This window comes from Eubalaena glacialis, chromosome 5 (assembly GCF_028564815.1).
Source record: "Eubalaena glacialis isolate mEubGla1 chromosome 5, mEubGla1.1.hap2.+ XY, whole genome shotgun sequence".
Classification (NCBI taxonomy): domain Eukaryota; kingdom Metazoa; phylum Chordata; class Mammalia; order Artiodactyla; family Balaenidae; genus Eubalaena; species Eubalaena glacialis.
In genome coordinates this window covers 88,315,710-88,330,220 of record NC_083720.1, presented here as the reverse complement: position 1 = coordinate 88,330,220, position 14,511 = coordinate 88,315,710, and the positions used below count along the sequence as shown (strand labels likewise).

Sequence of the window (14,511 nt, the reverse complement as noted above, 5' to 3'; positions counted from 1 at the left end):
GAAGGCCGGACTGTGGGAGAGTACCAGTGAGGGGGCGGGCCCCTAACGGCTTTCTTCCTTTGGAGTCGAAGGGCCCATTTTGCGCATGTGCAGCCCTTTTTAAATTGCGTAGCTGGATGCGCGCGAGCGGGCGCGCTTGCTGGGTCGCGGCTCCTTAGTTCCCGCCATCTCCCGCCGTCTTTCGCTTTCCGCCTGGCTGCTCTTCGGGTGACTCCGTCCTCGCTGGGCTGCCTGGAGCTGCGGCCCGTGTGGACTTCCGCCCCCAACCCCTGCGCGGGCTGAGCCGGGCCGGAACATGGCCGCGTGGGGGCTGGTAAGTGCAGGCCGCGGACCCCGCGAGGCGGGGAGAGTGAAGCGTTGGGCCGGTGTTGTGGCTTCTGGGGGGTTTCAGTGGGGAAGCTGCGCGAGTTTTTTGAGCTCGGGAGTGATCGGGTGCCGATAGCTAGAGATAATTTACTTGTCGTGTTTCCTCAAGGCTTTTTGTAATCCCGGGCGTGACGGCGTCTTTCTCTTCAGAGAATCTTGTGATTTCTACTTTTTAGCCTAACTCGTCTTTCTCTTCAGAGAATCTTGTGATTTCTACTTTTTAGCCTAACTCCAGTTCCTAGTCCTCCAAATAATTTTCTGTCCTTAGAAGTATTGAAACGCCTTGAAAGTGTGCCTTTGCTTCAGAGTTGCTAGTGTAGAGAGACGTCTGTTATTGACAGTTTTCTGAGAGGCGGCTACTAGTTAAAAGTGCAAGCTGTGAATGGCTGAAGGGGGCGGGAACTCATTTTTTTGTTGGCCTATTTCTGGACTCCCTTGGTATTCACTGTTCTAGATTTCAGACTTCGCTTATGGTTACTATACCTTATACAACCCATAGCAGCCCCTATCCTAAACTTCTGTTTTCTACTTTATCTCCCCTTTTAAGATCTTCAGCATGGATGAATAAGATCTTCCCAGTTATAATAAAGTTATATATGTATGCTTGTATGCATAAAAAGATGTATTGTGGAGAAAAACTGTTACCTGCCATTTCAGTAAACAACGAATGTTACCCACCTTCAAGCCACCAGCAACTGCAGCTGCCTGCAGGGTGTGCCTAAGGGGAATTCAGGATGGAGAAAAACAGGACACTGGCCCTAGATAGTTAAGAGACTTATATAAGGAATAACTTCAATGAGCCTAGACTCTTGCATCTTCCCATTTATAGAGAAGCACTAAAAATCATTAACTTGAGGTGTCTGATTTTGATGTTTGACTACCTTTTTTTCCGCAGCCCAAACTCCTATATATCCTGGTCCCCCCCTTACCTCTTTGGAGCAGTTCCTCAGAGCTCGCTGAGAGCCTGTCTCCTGGGCTGTAGTCCTAAGTAAGGTCCCCGAATAAAACTTAACTTGCAAATTTTAAGTTGTCCATTTTTTTTCAGTTGACAGTTATATATAATGTAAACAATGCAGGTGCTCATAGTAAAAAGTACTCCTGTACCACCCTTTCATACTGTTGACTAAAGAAAAATGCATGATTGCTGGGTCATATGGTAAGAGTATGTTTACTTTTGTAAGAAACCACCAAGCTGTCCTCCAAAGTGGCTGTACTGTTTTGCCTTCCAAAATGAGAGTTCCCGTTGTTCCACATTTGGAGTTGTCATTGTTCCAGAGTTTGGTCACACAGCCAGATGGGTAGTGGTATCTGGATTTAATTTGCATTACTGCTTGACATACGATGTGGAGCATCTTTTCTTATGCTTATTTGTCATCTGTATATTTTCTTAAGTGAGGTGTCTGTTAAGGTCTTTGAACCATTTATATTTTAATTGGGTTTTCTTTTTGTTGAGTTTTAAGTGTTCTTTTATATTTTGGATAACAGTCCTTATCAGATGTGCCTTTTGCAACTATTTTCTCCTGGTCTGTGGCTTGTCTTCTCATTCTTTATCTTTCTCTCTTTTTTTTAAAACCATGATCTGTGTTTTATTTGTATCAGTGTTGGTATGTGTTTAAAATCTATGATTAATAATAATAATAATAATGATATTATTAATAAACAACTTATTTTCTCACTGTGATCTCTACCTTTCTGTTATGAATTTCTCCTATCTTTAAGATGATGCCCTTCAGAATATGGGAAGCTTAGACTGGTTGAAGCTTGTCTTAGTTCTCACATTGACTGCTTTTCCTGCTTTTCATGCCTCCAGTCAACTTTCTGTAATCATTGCCCTTGTGTCTCCTTATTTCAAAGATCTCTTTCCTTCTCCCGGGGTATTGCACTTGGCTTTTCAGACTGAGGAGGAGAGAGAGAGACAAAACTGAAGCTGGAAGAGCAGCTGCTGGTCCACTCTGCTGTGTTCTCATTCTTTTGACCACAGTTCACTTTTATTTTATTTTATTTTACAACAAAAGGTCTCACCAGAGCACTAGTGCAGACACACTGACACAAAGAGAAAAATCATTTTCCCGATAAAACACATCCAGCTGTTCAGATAGTAGTGATTCTTCAGAGTGATATGGTAAGGTGCAAGTGTCCTTGACACAGCATAAATATGTGTGCCACCTCATGTGCAGGGCTCCTTATAGACCCAGCTTGGTTCTTCTCCGGTGCCTTCTCTTGGAGTTGTACCTGATTTTATTATCAGTTTTCATTCAGATCCACCGGGGAATGGGACGATTCTGCTTTTGTTCCTTGGCCAGGAATCACTTGATCTTTAAAGTCTGGTGAGAAGACATGGCTAGGAGCAAATTCCCACAGTTTACTTTTAAAATACCTATCATAACCTTAGAATTGTTTTGAGCCTTTTAGTTCTAACATCTGACTTTGCGTCATAACTCATTTAAAAGACAAGGGGAGACGGGAGTTGAAAGATTATCCTCAGTCATTCCTGTACTTAAGTGGTTTCTAACTGGGTGTGATTTTGCCCTGTAGGAGACGTTTGGTGTCGTCTGGAAAAATTTCTGGTTGTCCTGAGAAAGCATGGATGAGGGGGTGCTAAGGGCATCTAGGTGGAGGCCAGGGATGCTGCAAGCATCCTCCCAATGCACAGGACAGGCCCTCACAACAAAGAGAGTCACTCAGCCCAAAATGTCATTAGTGCTAGGGTTGAGAAACCCTGCTGTATTGTATATTATTTTCTTTGAGAAGAATAATCTCACAGTGAATGGAAGAAACTAAAATTGAAATTGAGTGAAAAATGAGTTGAAATTGCAAGTTTTTGAATGTGTATTTATTTTGAAAATCAAAAAATTTTGTGTTCTAACTTTTTAGAATTAAGAGACCTCTTTTGTCTTATTCACCACTTGTTTTCTAGTGTGCCTAAATAGCATTTGGCCTTGTAGTAGGTGCTCAATTTCATGTTTGCTGAAGGAAAGAACTGTCTTAGCCTTAAAATTTTTCTATGCAAAAGAGGAATAGAGTACTTTACAGGTGTTATTTAATGTTCAAAAACATTTAGTGTGCAAATATGATGACTCTATCATTTTATTGCATTAAATTAGGAGAAGAGTGACCTTAAATGAGGTCTTGGAAGGGAGTTAACTAACATTCTCAGGGGTTTACTTAAGTGTTTCAGAATGCTGAGTACTGATGAGAGACGTAAGTGCTTGAGTTAATTTTCCATCAAATGACTTGTGATAAAATGCAGACTTGTTAGGTGTCTTTGTTCCTTAGTTTGCTATCTATAAAATAGATTTAATCTTTTGCTCCTTAGGTACCTCCTGAAGATAACAGGCTATGTGAAACACTCTCACCTTCTTTAAAGAAAGACACTTTTATCTCATAAATTTTTGGTCTTATTTATTTGGCACGTCAAAAAGATAACAAAAAATGGTGTTTGTGTGGTATACAATGCACTAGGCAAGGCTCTGCGAAGAATATAAGCTAGCTTAAGACAAAGTTTCTGCTCTCAAGTTTCTTAAAATCTAATAGAGGTCTTCATCTTTCTGAATAATTCAATCCAAAAGTGAAGCAAGGTAGCAGCAGTCCACGTGGGTGGGAAACTACAGTGGTCCAAAGTTGTGTGTAGGAGCCTTAGTAGAGTCAGGAGCGAGGCTCAGCTCAGGATGTCAGAGCATGAGTGGGGTAAAGAGAGTGTTCACATGGGTTGGGGTCATTTATATCCCATTGGGCCAAGGAAGAGTGCAGCTTACTAAACATTTTGTATTGATAGTAATTTATTTATTTTAAAAAGCATACTGTTCTTCCTATTACCACCGAATTTTCAACTAGAAAATTTAACTTTATAGGTTTTACAATTAAAAGATAGGACCCAAAGTATCTCAAATATGCTCTCCACCTCCAATTTCAGCATGTCTGTGTGTTTTATTTTTCCTGTTGCTTCCATTTATTGGGGCTGCTTCTTTGTTGGGGTTACCTCTTTTCTCTTTCTGGAAACACTGTAGCATCTTTTTGTCCTCAGTTTTTCTGATATTTCATTCTTAACTTCCTAGGTATTTATCTTACACTGGCCATTCACTCCTCATCCAGGACAATATCCTCTGAGCTTACTTTAGGCTGCTGCTTTTCTTCTGTTTCATCAATTATCATGTTTCATTTGTTTTCCATCTTCCAGAAATCTGTTATATTTGTTTGTCCACAGATGGCCCTTTCTTCCATTCTCTTTTTTCATTGTCGTTTTATGCCAGTTTAGTCCTTTACTATTACTTCAGAGGGATCTCCTTGCAGGAAAAGGAGATAAATAGATATTGTTGGTCAACCAACTTGAATTATTGGAAGCCCAGATAGCGTGATTTTGATGATGGAAGAGGTATGGGGGGAGGTGGAGGAGGAGGAAGAAGAGGAGGAAGAGGAGGAAGAAGATGGAATAAATCCAGAGTAAGGAAATAGTATAAACAAACATTTGGAAACAGTGGATATGAGACAAGTTCTTTTTCACTTGATCCAGAAGATATTCCTCTTTGTAGTATTATAATAGGCAGTCAGCAAATACTTGCTGAATGAGTGAATAAAGAACTTAAACTTTCACCAAATTGATGATTTACTTTTCTTTCAGGATCATCTCAAAAATGACTATAGAAGAAGATTTTGCCGACCTTCCAGGTGATTTACGTACTTAAACTTTTAAGATGATTTTTATTTGCATCTTTGGAAAGTGGAAGTTTAAATGAAGAAAGGAAGAACTATTACCTCTGACTAAAATAATGATTTATATACCCACTGGTTAAGTATAGTCATCTTAGTTATTTTATATTAACATAGAAATATTAATGCAGACAGTCAATGACTTAATGGAGGTGAGAAAAGAAATTCGCCTGATAAATGATGGACCAGGAAGAGGCAGTTTCAATTCTGACTAAATGACAGCTATGGGGAAAGCACTCTAGAGTGGATTGAATGGAAATAATAGAAAGATGCAGTTTATTCCATGGGGCTAAAAGAAAAGGTGGGTGTGGTTCTAAAAGGGCAATAGAAGGATCTTCGTGGTGATGGAACTGTTCAGTATTTTGACTATGGTGGTCATATCTGAACCTTCAAATGTAATAAAGTGTATAGAACTAACTATATACACAAACATAAACACGAAAATGAGTACATGTAGAACTGGAGAAATCTGAATAAGATTGGTGGATTCTGTCAACATCAGTATCCTGGTTGTGATAGTATACTATATGGCTTTGTGAAATGTTACCATTGCAGGAAACTGGATAAAGTGAACAAGGAGTCTTTTCTATATTATTTCTTACAACTGTATGTGAATCTACAATTATCTCAATACAAATATTAATTAAAAAATTTATACTGATTCATTAGCTCCTTAAGATTAAAGGTATTGAATCAGAAGTGCATTTGAGATCTTGTAGGGAAGACTGTGTTACTTGGAGCTGATAGGACTTGTGACCATAGAGTCTTTATTAAAGAAGCATTTCAGGATTGATTGAATATCTTCAAAAAAGTTTATGTTCTTGTTTAGATAGAGCAGTAGTCTAAAACAGCTTTAGACGTGGCTATTCAGGCAGGGTATATAATTGTTAATGTAGACAATGACATACTACTTCACATACTTTTCTGGGAACTCTTGGACTGTCAAATACTTGTTTTGTTCTCAGATAGTAAAGGTGATTTTTTCCCATTAAGTAAAAATTAAGATTTTATAATAAAGAGATATGGAATTTTCAAGGTAGATGTTAATAAGTAGCAAATATCTTTTGGAGATGATATGTTAACATTTTCCCTTCTTTCCTTCTTATTAGGGCACCTGACATTAATACGGAGCAAGGCCAGAATATACTGGAAATCTTACTAGACTGTTTTGAAGAAAAAAGTAAGGTTTCATTTATAGATGGACTTTGAGGGTTGGGATGGATGAAAATGTAAATTTGTCCATTAATACCAAATTCAGCAAATATGTTCTAGCATTTCAATATATAAAATATTTTCCCAGGAATTTTGAGTACAAGTGCAGTCCTTCATGTACCTTCTGGTATACTGAAGATAATACTGGCAAAAATGAGAATAATTTGTTATTCCCTTTAGTTCACACTAGATTCCTATAGTCTGGAATTCCATGAATAATTATCATACACAAGAGAAAGTATTTCATTAATGGAAATAAATGTGCAGAATTCTTGGGATCACTGGAGAGCTTGAGATAATGTTTCGTGATTTGCACCCCTTTCTAAAGAAAAGATGTATAATGGCAAAAACTTTTCCTAGTGCTGGTCGGCGTCAGAAGGTATTGGAATAAAAGAATAGGCCAACCAAAGAAAAACACAGATAGTGGAAAAGTATCTTTTCTTTACAAGTTCTGAAAGAAGAACTGGCACATATTTCTTCAGGAATCTTGTTTGTCTTTTTCAGTCCTGATGCCTTCTAGGAACATTTGAATATTGAATTGATGTCTGTACTTCAGTTAAACTAATTGTGCTTAAAAGAGTCAAAAGACTTCTTCACATATCATGTGGGGCTTCTTTTAATTGTAACCAAAAAATTTTATACATGTTTTGTTTTAACTTTTTTTAGGTCTTGCCAATGATTTTAGCACAAATTCCACAAAATCAGTGCTTTATTCAACACCTAAAATAAAAGACATTTGTGTTCAGTCTCCAAGTAAAGAGGTAAGTCAAAAAGGAGAACTGGTACAAATTTAATAGTTTAGTGAGTGAACAATACACAGTATATAGTTAGATACATTTTAGTTGTTTGTAAGTCTTATTCTTAAAAAGGAACCCTATATTCCCATTGAGTTTATATAAAATTTAGAGGTACTTTGTGAAAATTTTGGTCTGACATTTCCTGTGTTTGAAATTGGAGGTCTGGGAATTAGAATTATCAAATTTTAACACAATTATTTTTCACTCTTACTTAAATGATGCCTAAATTAGGTTTTTAGGAAAGTGGGCAACTACTGAAGTTCCTAATCCAGGTTGGCAAGTTTGGTTATTTTCTGAAAACTGAAGGCAATTTGCTAAACAGGGGAATCAATCTTTTATTGATTATATGTCTTAAGAGGATAGGTTGATCTAACTCTACAAAGTAGCAGACTTTGGAATAGAGTTTTTGAAGCTAATGATTAAAGACAAATTATTCAAAAGCACAATACTAATTGGAGAGAAGAATTGTATATAGACATACCTTGTTTTATTGTGCTTTGCTTTATTGCCCTTCACAGATAGTGCATTTTTTACAAATTGAAGGTTTGTGGCAACCCTGTGTCAAGCAATTCTGTCAGCGCCATTAATCCGACAGCATTTGCTCACTTCATGTCTCTATGTCATATTTTGGTAATTACAATATTTCAGACATTTTCATTATAATTATATTTGTTATGATGATCTGTGATCAGAGATCTTTGATGTTACCATTGCAAAAAAATTATGACTTCCAGAAGGCTCAGATGATGGTTAACATTAAATATTTTTTAATTAAGGTATGTACTTTTTTTTAGACATAATGCTATTGTACACTTAATATACTACAGTATAGTGTAAACATAACTTTTATATGCACTGGGAAATCAAAAAATTCATGTGACTTGCTTTATTGCAGTACTCGCTTTATTGGGGTGGTCTGGAACTGACCCTGCAATATCTCTGAGGAATACCTGTAGTTATAGAAATAACATTCACTGGAAACTTGTATAAACAAATAAACACATACAGCCTTTTGGTTCCAAGAAATGAAGACATCCATTTCTGTCAGAATTGAGAGACCTTCTTTAATGTGATAAATTATATTGATTTTTGAAAGTTAAATCAACTAAGTTTCCTGGGATAATCCTGACTTGGTCAAAAAGTATTAACCTGTTTTGATTTGGTTTGCCAATATTTAAGATGTTTGCATCTATGTTCATGAACAATATTGTCTTTTTTTTTTCTTTTCTCAAAATGTTCTTGTTGAGCTTTGGTATCAAGGTTATGGTAGAGGTTCCACTTTTAGGAAGGATGTAACAGATTGCAGTAGGTCAACACTCCTGCTGAAGAGCTGGTTAAAAACAAAATAATAAAATGCAAACAAATCATGTTTTTAGAGACATGTGGAGCTGTGGAAGCAACAAGGACTAGATGAACTAAAATTTCAAAGAGAGTGGAGTCCTTAGAATATGAGTTGATGACTGTTGGTCATTTTCTTCCCTGAGAGTATCTGTTAATTTTGGGCAAAAGCTGAGGATTTTAGGTTGGTCCAGACAGTGTGAGTCCACTGAGGGAAAGCAGAGATTTTGTCACTTGTGCAGGGATGGCATGACAAATTGGAATTCTGGAGGCGCCTCAAATGGATAGCCACTTTTCCTTAAAGAACATTTGTAAGTTCTGAGGTAGTGAAGAACCTTAGGCCAGAATGGTGGAGTGAAACATGTAGTCTTGCTATGCTAAGAAGGTAAAGTCCTACTGCAGGAAAGTGGCCCACCACAAATAGGCATTTGACACATTTTGAACAATTTGAGGCCAGAGGCTAAAAAGTTGAGCAAAAATCTCTAAAGGGCTGAATTGAATATCTCACAATCTTTAAGGGCTAAATAGGCTCACTAGGCTCTCAGTAACCCAGGAGAGGGCATTCTGAAGAACAGGGCAGGTTATGAGTGGACTGAGTCTTACTAAAATGTCATATCAGACCCAGCTCAGTCCTTGAGAGTGAGGATCTAATCATTTCAATCCAATCTGTTTAAAAGGAGAAAAGGAGAACCTTCTCTATAGAGAGATATTACTGGGAGCTTCTACTTTTTTTTTTTAAATCAAGCCTTTTGTTTTGAGATAATTGTAGATTTATAGCAGCTGTAACAAATAGAGTTCAGGACTGTGTATGATTTACCTAGTTTCCTCTAAAGGTAACATCTCGCAGAACTATAGTACAACATTACAACCAGGATACTGACATTGATACAGACAGGATACAGAAAAATTCCACCACTATAGGATCCCTCTTATCCTTTTATAACAAGTTACTTCTCTCTCACCCTTACTCCCTCACCTCCTAAAACCCCTAACTGTTCTTCATTTTTACAGTTTGTCATTTCAAGAATGTTGTTTAAATGGAGTCATATAGTATATAACTTTTTGGAATTGTCTTTTTCACTCAGGATAATTCTCTGGTGATTCATCCAGGTTTTTGTGTGTATCAATAATTTGTTTCTTTTTATTGCTGAGTGGTATTTCATGGTATGGATATACCACAGTTTGCTTAGCCATTTGCTTATCTCTTAGTTTTCTCTTGATTTAGTTTGGTTTTTAAATTTGTTGATATTCTGTGCACCTCTGACTAATTTATCACCAATTTCTGTGACAGAGTTATCAATGTTTTCTCAGTGTATGTAGACACATCAAGTAATTTATCATTTTCAGTTTTTTTCTGGAACTATCTTTCCTAGATCTCTCTTCTCTATTTTTTGTTTCTGTCCCCCTTTAGGCCTGTCACGTAAGTGTTGCCAATGTGATTTCCCTTTATCATCCAGGGAAGTCCCTTCTCTTTTGTCCTGTTCTGTAGCTCATATTTTTTGCCCTCTTTTTTTTTTTTTTTTTTTTTTTTTTGGTGGGGCTCATCCTTTAGTAGCTTCCTGAGAATTTAAGACCTTAAATGTTTGAAAATACCATGACTTTACCCTCATGATGGGTAATTATGTGTATAGAATTCTAGGCTGGAAATGATTCTCTTTCAGACTTCTAAAGACATGCTCTGTTTTTTTTAAAGCTTCTTGTGTTGTTGAGAATATTGCTCTGATTCCTTGATCCTTTGTGAGCCACTATTTTTTCATGTTTGCAAGCTTTTAGAATCTTGTCATCTGTCTTTATTGATTTGAAATTTCATGATATTCCTCGATGTTAGGTTCTTCTAATTCTTTTAATTAAGATTTATTCTTAGAGTTTCTGTTTCATACAAGTACCTTTTTTGCTTACTTTGCTCATTACCTTTTACACTAGAGCTTTTTGTCAAATGTCCAGTGGTCCAGTGATCCTTATCGGTCTCACTTTTAAGGATGAAAAACTAATATGGTGATTGGAAGCTGTATTTGCAGAGTTAGAGTTGTACATTGGTAAATTTCACCATGGTATGATTTGTCTGGGCCACATCATTGTGGATGTCCAGTTGTTAATATCTGCAGGGTTTTTTCTCTTGACTTGATAAGTTTTTCTGACAAAGAAATCTTCTTTCCTGCTTAGGGGTCTGATTCTAACTGTGAGTGTTCTCAGCCAGGTGGGCAAGGGGAAAGGTGCAATTTGAATACTTGCACTTAATATTTCTGTTTTCAATGTGTTACTCTTACCTTCAGTTATATTTCATGACTTTGAGCTCACAGTCTCTCTGATTCAAAACTCAAGGGAGTAAACATCTAATCTGTTTGGGTAGGAAGAGGAGGGACTCAGTGACTGACTGCTTCCTATACTTACATTTAAAAAAATTTTTATTACAGAAATTTTTTTTATTGGAGTATAATTTTTAAAATTTTTATTTATTTAATTTTATTATTTTTATTTTTGGCTGCGTTGGGTCTTCGTTGCTGCGTGCGGGCTTTCTCTAGTTGTGGCGAGCTGGGGTTACTCTTCATTGCAGTGTGCAGGCTTCTTATTGCGGTGGCTTTTCTTGTTGCAGAGCATGGGCTCTAGGCACGTGGGCTTCAGTAGTTGTGGCTCGCGGGCTCTAGAGCTCAGGCTCAGTAGTTGTGGTGCACGGGCTTAGTTGCTCTGCGGCATGTGGGATTTTCCCGGACCAGGGCTCAAACCCGTGTCCCCTGCATTGGCAGGCGGATTCTTAACCACTGCGCCACCAGGCAAGTTCCTATTGGAGTATAATTGCTTTACAATGTTGTGTTAGTTTCTGCTGTACAACAAAGTGAATCAGCTATATGTATACATATATCCCCTGCCTCTTGGACCTCCCTCGCATCCCCCACCATCCCGCCCTTCTAGGTCATCACAGAGCACCAAGCTGTCCTCCCTGTGCTATACTGCAGGTTCCCACTAGCTGTCTATTTTACACGTGGTAGTGTATTTATATCAAACCTAATCTCCCAATTCATCCCACCCTCCCCTTCCGCCTCTATGTTACACGTCTATCCTCTACATCTGCGTCTCTATTCCTGCCCTGGAAATAGGTTCATCTGTACTACTTTTTCTAGATTCCACATATATGCATTAATATATGAAATTTGTTTTTCTCTTTCCGACTTACTTCACTCTGTATGACAGACTCTAGTTCCATCCACATTTCCACAAATGACCCAATTTCATTCCTTTTTATGGCTGAGTAATATTCCATTGTGTATATATATATATATATATATATATATATATATATATATATATACACGTACCACATCTTCTTTATCCATTCATCTGTCAGTGGACATTTAGGTTGTTTCCATGACCTGGCTATTGTAAATAGTGCTGCAGTGAACATTGGGGTACATGTGTCTTTTTGAATTATGGTTTCTCAGGGTATATGCCCGGTAGTGGGATTGCTGGGTTATATGGTAGTTCTATTTTTAGTTTTTTAAGGAACCTCCATACTGTTCTCCACAGTGGCTGTATCAATTTACATTCCCACCAACAGTGCAGGAGGGTTCCCTTTTCTCCTCACCCTTTCCAGCATTTATTGTTTGTAGATTTTTTGATGATGGCCATTCTGACTGGTGTGAGATGATACCTCATTATAGTTTTGATGTGCATTTCTCTAATGATTAGTGATGTTGAGTATCTTTTCATATGTTTGTTGGTTATCTGTATATCTTCTTCTGCGAAATGTCTATTTAGGTCTTCTGCTCATGTTTTGATTGGGTTGGTTTTTTTTTGATATTGAGCTGCCTGAGCTGTTCGTATATTTTGGAGATTAATCCTTTGTCTGTTGTTCCGTTGCAAATATTTTCTCCCATTCTGAGGGTTGTCTTTTCATCTTGTTTATGGTTTCCTTTGCTGTGTAAAAGCTTTTAAATTTAATTAGGTCCCATTTGTTTATTTTTGTTTTTATTTTCATTACTCTAGGAGGTGGGTCAAAAAGGACCTTGCTGTGATTTATGTCATAGAGTGTTCTTCCTGTGTTTTCCTCTAGGAGTTTTATAGTGTCTGGCCTTACGTTTAGGTCTGTAATCTATTTTGAGTTTATTTTTGTGTATGGTGTTAGGGAGTGTTCTAATTTCATTCTTTTGTATGTAGCTGTCCAGTTTTCCCAACACCGCTTATTGAAGAGGCTGTCTTTTCTCCATTGTATATTCTTGCCTCCTTTGTCATAAATTAGTTGACCATAAGTGCATGGGTTTATCTCTGAGTTTTCTATTGTGTACCATTGATCTATATTTCTGTTTTTGTGCCAGTACCATACTGTCTTGATGACTCTAGCTATGTAGTACAGTCTGAAGTCAGGGAGCCTGATTCCTCCATCTCCATCTTTCTTTCTCAAGATTGCTTTGGCTATTTGGGGTCTTTTGTGCTTCCATACAGATTAAAAATTTTTTTGTTCTAGTTCTGTGAAAAATGTCATTGGTAATTTGATAGGGATTGCATTGAATCTGTAGATTGCTTTGTGTAGTACAGTCATTTTCACAGTATTGATTCTTCCCATCCAAGAACATGGTATATATCTCCATCTGTTTGTGTCATCTTTGATTTCTTTCATCAGTGTTTTACAGTTTTCTGTGTACAGGTCTTTTGCCTCCTTAGGTAGGTTTATTCCTAGGTATTTTATTCTTTTTGTTGCAATGCTGAATGGGATTGTTTCCTTAATTTCTCTTTCTGATCTTTCGTTGTTAGTGTATAGGAATGCAAGAGATTTCTGTGCATTAATTTTGTATCCTGCAACTTTACCAAATTCATTGATTAGCTCTAGTAGTTTTCTGGTGGCATCTTTAGGATTCTCTATGTATAGTATCATGTCATCTGCAAACAGTGACAGTTTTACTTCTTCTTTTCCAATTTGGATTCCTTTTATTTATTTTTCTTCTCTGATTGCTGTGGCTAGGACTTCCAAAACTATGTTGAATAATAGTGGTGAGAGTGGACATCCTTGTCTTGTTCCTGATCTCAGAGGAAATGCCTTCAGTTTTTCACCACTGAGAATGATGTTTGCTGTGGGTTTGTTGTATATGGCCTTTATTATGTAGAGGTAGGTTCCCTCTAAGCCCACTTTCTGGAGAGTTTTTACCATAAATGGGTGTTGAATTTTGTCAAAAGCTTTTTCTTCATCTATTGAGATGACCATATGGTTTTTATTCTTCAGTTTGTTAATGTGGTGTATCACCTTGATTGATTTGCATATATTGAAGAATCCTTGCATCCCTGGGATAAATCCCACTTGGTCATGGTGTATGATCCTTTTAATGTGTTGTTAGATTCTGTTTGCTAGTATTTTGTTGAGGATTTTTGCGTCTATGTTCAGCAGTGATATTGGTCTGTAATTTTCTTTTTTTGTGATATCTTTGTCTGATTTTGGTATCAGGGTGATGGTGGCCTCACAGAATGAGTTTGGGAGTGTTCATCTCTGTGCAATTTTTTGGAAGAGTTTGAGAATGATAGGTGTTAACTCTTCTCTAAACGCTTGGTAGAATTCACCTGTGAAGCCATCTTGTCCTGGACTTTTGTTTGTTGGAAGATTTTTAATTACAGTTTTGATTTCATTACTTGTGATTGGTCTGTTTATATTTTCTATTTCTTCTTGGTTCAGTCTTGGAAGTTTGCACCTGTCCAAGCATTTGTCCATTTCTTTTGGGTTTTCCATTTTATTGGCATATAGTTGCTTGTAGTAGTGTCTTATGATTCTTTGTATTTCTGTGGTGTCAGTTGTAATTGCTCCTTTTTCATTTCTAATTTTTTTTTTTACAAATTTATTTATTTAATTTATTTATTTTTGTCTGCATTGGGTCTTCATTGCTGCATGTGGGCTTTCTCTAGTTTTGGTGAGCGGGGGCTACTCTTCATTGAGCTGCACATGCTTTTCATTGCGATGGCTTCTTTTGTTGCGAAGCACAGGCCCTAGAATGAGTGGCTTCAGTAGTTGTGATTCACGGGCTCAGTAGTTGTGGCTCACGAGCTCTGGAGTGCAGGCTCAGTAGTTGTGGCGCACGGGTTAGTTGCTCCGCAGCATGTGGGATCTTCCTGG

General features: G+C 37.4%; 1 protein-coding gene and 1 pseudogene across 4 annotated transcripts in view; one reads left to right on the top strand and one right to left on the bottom strand.

Annotated features, from left to right (window-relative positions):
• Window positions 1–78: 78 nt before the first annotated feature.
• The window catches only part of CENPC (centromere protein C), an 88,939-nt gene continuing 74,506 nt past the window's right edge, over window positions 79–14,511 (top strand). For all 4 annotated transcript variants that reach the window (XM_061191422.1, XM_061191421.1, XM_061191420.1 and 1 more), the window contains exons 1-4: window positions 79–313; window positions 4,985–5,031; window positions 6,183–6,253; window positions 6,952–7,046. In XM_061191422.1, the coding sequence (XP_061047405.1) occupies window positions 296–313; window positions 4,985–5,031; window positions 6,183–6,253; window positions 6,952–7,046 (231 nt within the window). In that variant the 5' untranslated portion in view covers window positions 79–295. The remainder of the gene's footprint in view (window positions 314–4,984; window positions 5,032–6,182; window positions 6,254–6,951; window positions 7,047–14,511) is intronic.
• On the bottom strand, window positions 2,550–2,705 carry LOC133092188 (large ribosomal subunit protein eL39-like; annotated as a pseudogene).